Genomic DNA, 6,193 nt, shown 5'->3' with positions numbered 1-6,193 from the left:
CTGTCACTTTATGGGCCGGGTGACATGAATGGATGAGCTGGACACACCTTCCGTCCTTCCAGAAAGAAACCCGTCCAGATCTGCATAGGGAGCGGGAGAGACTCCCCCCGCGCTCCCAGAGCCTACGCCACAGGCCAGGGAAACGCACAGCTTCCCCCTCCCACCCTCACTCCTCCCATCCCTTTAAAAAAACGCCCAACGCAAATAAATATTACCGTTCCAAGCCTGCTGCCGTCGTCGGTGCCCTCTCTTCCCCGCCCGGCTCGGCGCGCCCCAGCCCTGAGGGAGGCGGCGGCGGGACGGCGGCAGGAAGCGGCGGCTCGCGCGCGGTCCGGTGCGCGGCGCGCGGGCGCCGCACTATGCTCCCCAGCGCCGTGGCGGCCCACGCCGGCGCGTACTGGGACGTGGTGGCTTCCTCCGCGCTCCTCAACCTGCCCGCAGCGCCCGGCTTTGGCAACCTGGGCAAGAGTTTCCTGATCGAGAACTTGCTGCGGGTCGGAGGCGCCCCGACGCACGGGCTGCAGCCGCCCCCGCCCCACGGTCGGGCGGCCGCGCTAGCCTCGGCCGCAGCCGGCGCCCAGCTCCGGCCCCTGCCCGCCAGCCCGGTTCCGCTCAAGCTGTGCCCTGCGCCGGAACCAGTCAGCTCCGCCGGGGCGCCCTACGGCACGCGATGGGCTTTTCAAGTGCTCAGCCCCTCCGCGGGCGGCGCGAGGCTGCCGGGCCGGGCTCCGGGGGACCGAGACTGTACCTTCCCGCCTTCAGCCCCAGGTGAGCCAGCTCCTCCCTCCCCAGAGGGGACGCGCCCGCGTCCCCCGGCCGGTCCCAGGATCAGGGGGCGCCGGCGGTGCGCACAGCGCGAGCGCGGGCCCGGGACCCTCCTGGAGCGTCTCTGTCGAGCTTCAGTGGAGATGCCACTTGGGGAGTAAGGGGGGACACCACTTTCTGTAATTCTTTTCTGCCCCATCTCATCCCACCAGCTTCATTCCTGTTTCCTTCTTTCAACAATGTCAGGGCTTCCTTGACCTGGGGGCCTTAACCGGGAAACCCTGAAGACACCCCTGGCCGGCAAGGGCAGTCCGGAGATCCCTGGGCTGGCTGGACCAGTTTCACAGGGTTTCCCAAGTCCAGCGTTTCTAACCCGCCCGCTCTCTTGTCCTCGGGGCTGCGCGACACCGGCTCTCGGGAAGGTTCGTGGCGAAGAGAGCTCCGCGCGACCCGCTTTTGGTGCTGTTGCCACTCAACTGCTACGACCGTCGGGGCCGTTCTGGAACGCGGGCTAAGATCTTTGGAAGGAGAGTTGCGCAAAGTTTTGGCTTTCTCCACTCTTAACGTTTTGGATCACTTAAGGCGCAAAGAAATCAAGGCCGACTTTTTCTTCGTGCTGAGCTGAAAAACAGCTGAATTGGCAACTGGAGTAGGAAGTTCACCAGTAAATAAGAATTTACTAAAAGTAGGGCAATTTTGGTTTATTTTGATTATCATTTAAAACCTAACTAGCGGGACTGAGTTAGCAGGATGCCCACAATTTAGTCAAACATTACGCTAAAGCTTATTTAGGGGCTGCCCAAATTGGTGGTGATTAAAGGGAAAAGCCTCTTAGAGACTCAGAAACTGAGATCCAATTGGATTAAATTTTTTTTTTTTTTTTGGCTGCGTCCTTAGACGATCTTAACTCATTCTTTTAATCCCGATGGGTTTGTCCAGAATGACTAATAGACGCTTTTTCAGCAGTTTCCATTGTCCCAGCAAACTGCCGGATCAAATTTATTGCTAATGGCTTTATAGAATTTAACATGTTTAGAACCTGTCCTGGTCTTTCAGTTTGAAATGGTTGCTAACAGAATGGAACAAATATAATTATATGAACACCGGTCTCATTCACCTAGTGTAAAACCTAAATGCTAAATGCTAACCTTTTGTACTCTGGGAGAGAGACAAATACAGTTAAGGCAAAGTTTATATGCCTTGGAAATTTGGGCCACTCTGTTCTTTTTGAAGTATTAGGACAATTAGATATATAAAAAACAGGTTCATGTAGACAAGAATTAGTAAATAATATCTCATAAAATCATTTTCAAGAAAATTTGGTGATTTGTATAACTTTTGGTGGTTTGGCATTTTGTTCAGAGACATTCTTTTTCTAAGATTCTTATATTGTTCCTAATCATAATTGGCTACTCAACCATGAAAAATTACTCAATTTTAACCTTTGCAGATTTTACAGATTAAATTTAAGTAAACTAAAAGCACATCAAATGCGGATATTTCAATACTCCTCAAAAATGATTTCATGTACCTTTTCATTTCATTCAAAATATTGCAACTAATATAGTAGTCTTCTACCTACATCTTTTTTGTTTTCAACAACATATTCATTCTTATACACTTACTGAAGTGCCCAAATGCAAAAATTATTTTTGGAATAATTAAGAGGGTTGCAAGAATTTATATTTCCCTTTGAGGTATTGTAATACAGTGTAAGTATGTATTTTTCCAAGTATTTTATTCAAGCCTCCCTGACGATTTGATGTTCTCCTAGGTTAATTTTCATTTGAACAAATAACTTTTTGTTTCAAAAAAATAATTCTTATAAATAATACATTTAACTTTTGAAACTAGAAAAATATCTAAAGAAAATTAAAATCCCATAAATTTGTCTCCACAAATATGCTGCTTAAAACCAGCATTTACATTTACTTATTTTTAGAATTTGAGAAAGAATGTAGTTTTTTAAACATTGTCCCAATTTTATTTAAATGACAGAGTCTTGCCCTACCAAATGTAATAGGAATTCTTTTATACAGTGTAGAATTATGAAGCTATAATGAGTACCAATAATTTTAGCTATCAGATGGAAATTAGGTAAGGATGAAATAGTGATTGGATGTTCTGTAGAGAGTGGAAAAGAGACAGAAAAGCTGTTGTTTTCAAAATCGACAATGACAATATTATGTCTGTTTCTGAAATGTCAGTGAATGGCCAGTTTCTGATCCTTTAAACACTAAGTTGGGAGGGGGATCACAAAATGTGATTTTAATAATTTCATTATACTGACTACTCATTTTTTTCCTTTTAAATTTTTTTGTAGATATTTTTATTTTATCCAGAGCCATGCCTAAGAAACCTTGAGCAAGTGGACTCCCCACTTTTTTCCAAATCTTAATTTGTTGAGTACACACATCTAATTGTTGAATATGAAAACCTCAGAGTTATTGTTAAGTGAATATAGACCATTTAACCAGGGGATTTATGCTTCTGCATGGGTTTTTGCTTCATTATTTTTGTTAGCTACTATTAACTGTACCATATATTTCATTCATTCAGCAAATGCTTACTGAGTGTCTCCTGTGTCAGGCTCTGTTCTAGGCCATTGGCATAATCAGTGAACAGAACAGGTAACTATTTCTGCTCTTGTAGAGCTTACATTCTATGTTCTGTACTACTTTATAGGTTGCCAAGCATTTTCACAATCGTTAGCTTCTTAAGTCCTTATAATAGGCCAGCAAGGTAGCTATTGGGATTCTAATTGTTTTTCTACAATGATTATTTCACTTGCTCATTTTTTCTTTTTGTCCCAAGCATCATTTTAAATATCTATGAACTTGTGAAAGAAAAAAATGCCCCAAATCTTCAGGCTCTTATCTTAGGTTAGCCTTTCCTTGTATGTAGGAAACTAATAGAGGAATAATGGCATAACCAATCACATAGTGTCACAATAACAAATCAGACTGTGATTTTTGTGTCTCAGCCCATAAGGAAAGAAATGGACTTACCATTTCATCTTCTTATGAGACATATCTGAAAGGTGGTAGCAGTTAAATGGTAACACAGATTTACAGGTCAGGGATGAAAGTCTAGCTGTTACTACTTCATCCCTGAAAATTGACAAGTTTGAATATTTATAGCAAGAAAATGCACACTCCACAGCTATATGCTGTCAAGTTGTTTATATGGAATAGTTTGAAAAGTTTACTTTAAAAATTGAAGAGCATTCCTCAAGGCTTGAAAGGGGCATATTTAGGGCAATACTGGGTAGTAAATAGGTTCTCTAGGGTTTATATCTGAAAAAAAAATTGGTGTAGGTCTGTTATAGTTTATTAGTGTAAACCAGGAGGCTTTGTGAGTAAATTCTAATCATTGGAGATCTTTCTCCAGAAGTTCACTAATGTTATTATTTGGAAAATATTGTGCTAAATTAAAATAACCATGTCTTTTTATATAAAAGAAGGTCTTGAAATGTAAAAAGCTGAAAAATTAAAATTTCTCTTGATTATAGAATGACATCAATTTTCCAGTTGATGGTTATGCCATCAGTTCTCTTCAAAATAAATGAAATAGTCTTTCTGTTAAAATAGCATTCGTTATTTTAAACATTTTAGAAAATGTTTGACATAGAAATAATTTTCTGAATATCATTTCCTTCCTTGTTTATTAAATCTACTCCTTCTACTGCATATAAAAGAATTGGAAAGCAAATATTTATTCTGGATAGGTGAGTTAAATTGTTCTTTTTTTTTTTTAAAGTAGTTTTGCCAAGCAGGTCATACTGTCTAGTACGGAAATGGAAGATACTCAATTTTTTTTTTTACATCCAGTTAGGGTTGTTTCTGACTGTTAATACTTAACATGCACTCTAGTTTTCTTGCTACCAACCAGTGTCAGGTATTGTTTATCAATTAATTGTTGACTCTGTCTGAAACTTTTTGCACTTACATTTTTGTAATGCAAATGGTAGTTTTTTCCTCCTTCATGGAGATATACTGAAAGTGCGAAATAAAATTGCCTCTATTACATTTTAGGCACTTGGAAGAAGGAGAAAAAGCCATTTGTGCTCAAAGTAGGGGCTCCAGTCTAAATGAAAACTTTGTGATCTGATTTATTAAGCCAGAGTTTGACATTTTTGTTGCTAACACTATGCTCTATGTTTGTTGTAGGAAATTAAAATTACGGAATTTTGAGTGTTGATCCAGAACCAGGATGAGAATGGGGGATTCAGAACAGGACAATGATGGAACCTATTCTAGTGGTTCTTTGCTTAGGGCCATCACCCCAGTCATCTTTTGGTGGAATTTGTAGATAATACCAGAGCCATATTCTTACTATATCTGTGTGTTTTTTTTGTAATCAGCTGAACATATCTTTGTATTTATATTAACATATTAAATTTTACATAGTTCATGAGTAATCAGCTCTGAATAGATTGTTACATGGTCCCTAAATTGTTAAATATTTTCAGGTTCAAGAAGTTCTTGCAGTGAATAGAACCAATGGAACTAATAGTCCCTTTACATTTGGTACTTATTGAGTAAGACACATTCCTTACAAAATAATGTCTGAGTTGGAACTATTAATATAGTGGGGTAACAATTTAAGTGTATTTAATTTGCCTCCAACTTTAACACCTTTCCCCACGCCCCCAACACATGCTTTTTTGCTTGCTCTGACAACAAGCAAATCTCAATCTGGTAACATGAATTGAAGCTATTGAGGTTTAATAATAAAACAAGAGTACATGTAGCAGGCACAGAAGGATCATTTTAGAACTTTCCAGTTAACTCTTATACTGTTAGGGATTTGGGGCTTATTCTAAGAGATACATTGGTTTGAATGTCCAGAAATTTACGTATGAATTTATGTAGAATTGAATTTAGGATTCACAGTGTTCAGGGTTATGCTGTGCATATCAAAGGATCCATGTGTTATGGGCAATTTAAAAGGATTGTCAAGGGTGGTTTTATCTATATTTGTTTGCCATCAATGTGGATCAGATGTTGGAACCTAAGCTATTATATTCCTCTTTGGTTGTGCCACCTCCTTCCTGTTCTTGTGCCTACCTGAAAGTCGCTTTCTGCTGTGCAAAAATATTTTATGATTACGTTTGCTGCTGAACAATGATAGAAATGGTAAGCACTTCAGAGTAAAGGACACAGAATCATGTATGATTTCTGTTTAATAGTTGTGTTCATAAAATGCTTTGAGATTCTTTGCTATGAAAGTTTTTATAGAAGTGAAATGTTACCATTTTAAAAGTATTTAAAGAAATGTGTCCTTACGTTAAGGTGGGCAGTAAATACTTCATTTACTCCTCACTTCAGCCTGCTTTCCATACCGTGTTTCTTTTATTGACATTGTCCATAATTTTAGAATACATCTTACTGTATCTTTTGCAGGACTTGATTTATGGCCCTTAATA

At 40.2% G+C, this 6,193-nt stretch overlaps 1 protein-coding gene across 1 annotated transcript in view; it reads left to right on the top strand.

The window, feature by feature from the left end:
* Positions 1–246: 246 nt before the first annotated feature.
* Positions 247–6,193, top strand: part of DBX2 (developing brain homeobox 2) — a 32,940-nt gene continuing 26,993 nt past the window's right edge. Inside the window, exon 1 of the mRNA XM_012748297.2 lies at positions 247–768. Within this exon, the coding sequence (XP_012603751.1) occupies positions 360–768 (409 nt within the window). The 5' untranslated portion in view covers positions 247–359. The remainder of the gene's footprint in view (positions 769–6,193) is intronic.

Source organism: Microcebus murinus, chromosome 10 (assembly GCF_040939455.1).
Source record: "Microcebus murinus isolate Inina chromosome 10, M.murinus_Inina_mat1.0, whole genome shotgun sequence".
NCBI classification, from domain to species: Eukaryota; Metazoa; Chordata; class Mammalia; order Primates; family Cheirogaleidae; genus Microcebus; species Microcebus murinus.
The sequence above is the reverse complement of the archived record's forward strand: the minus strand, read 5'-3'. Positions and strand labels throughout refer to the sequence as shown.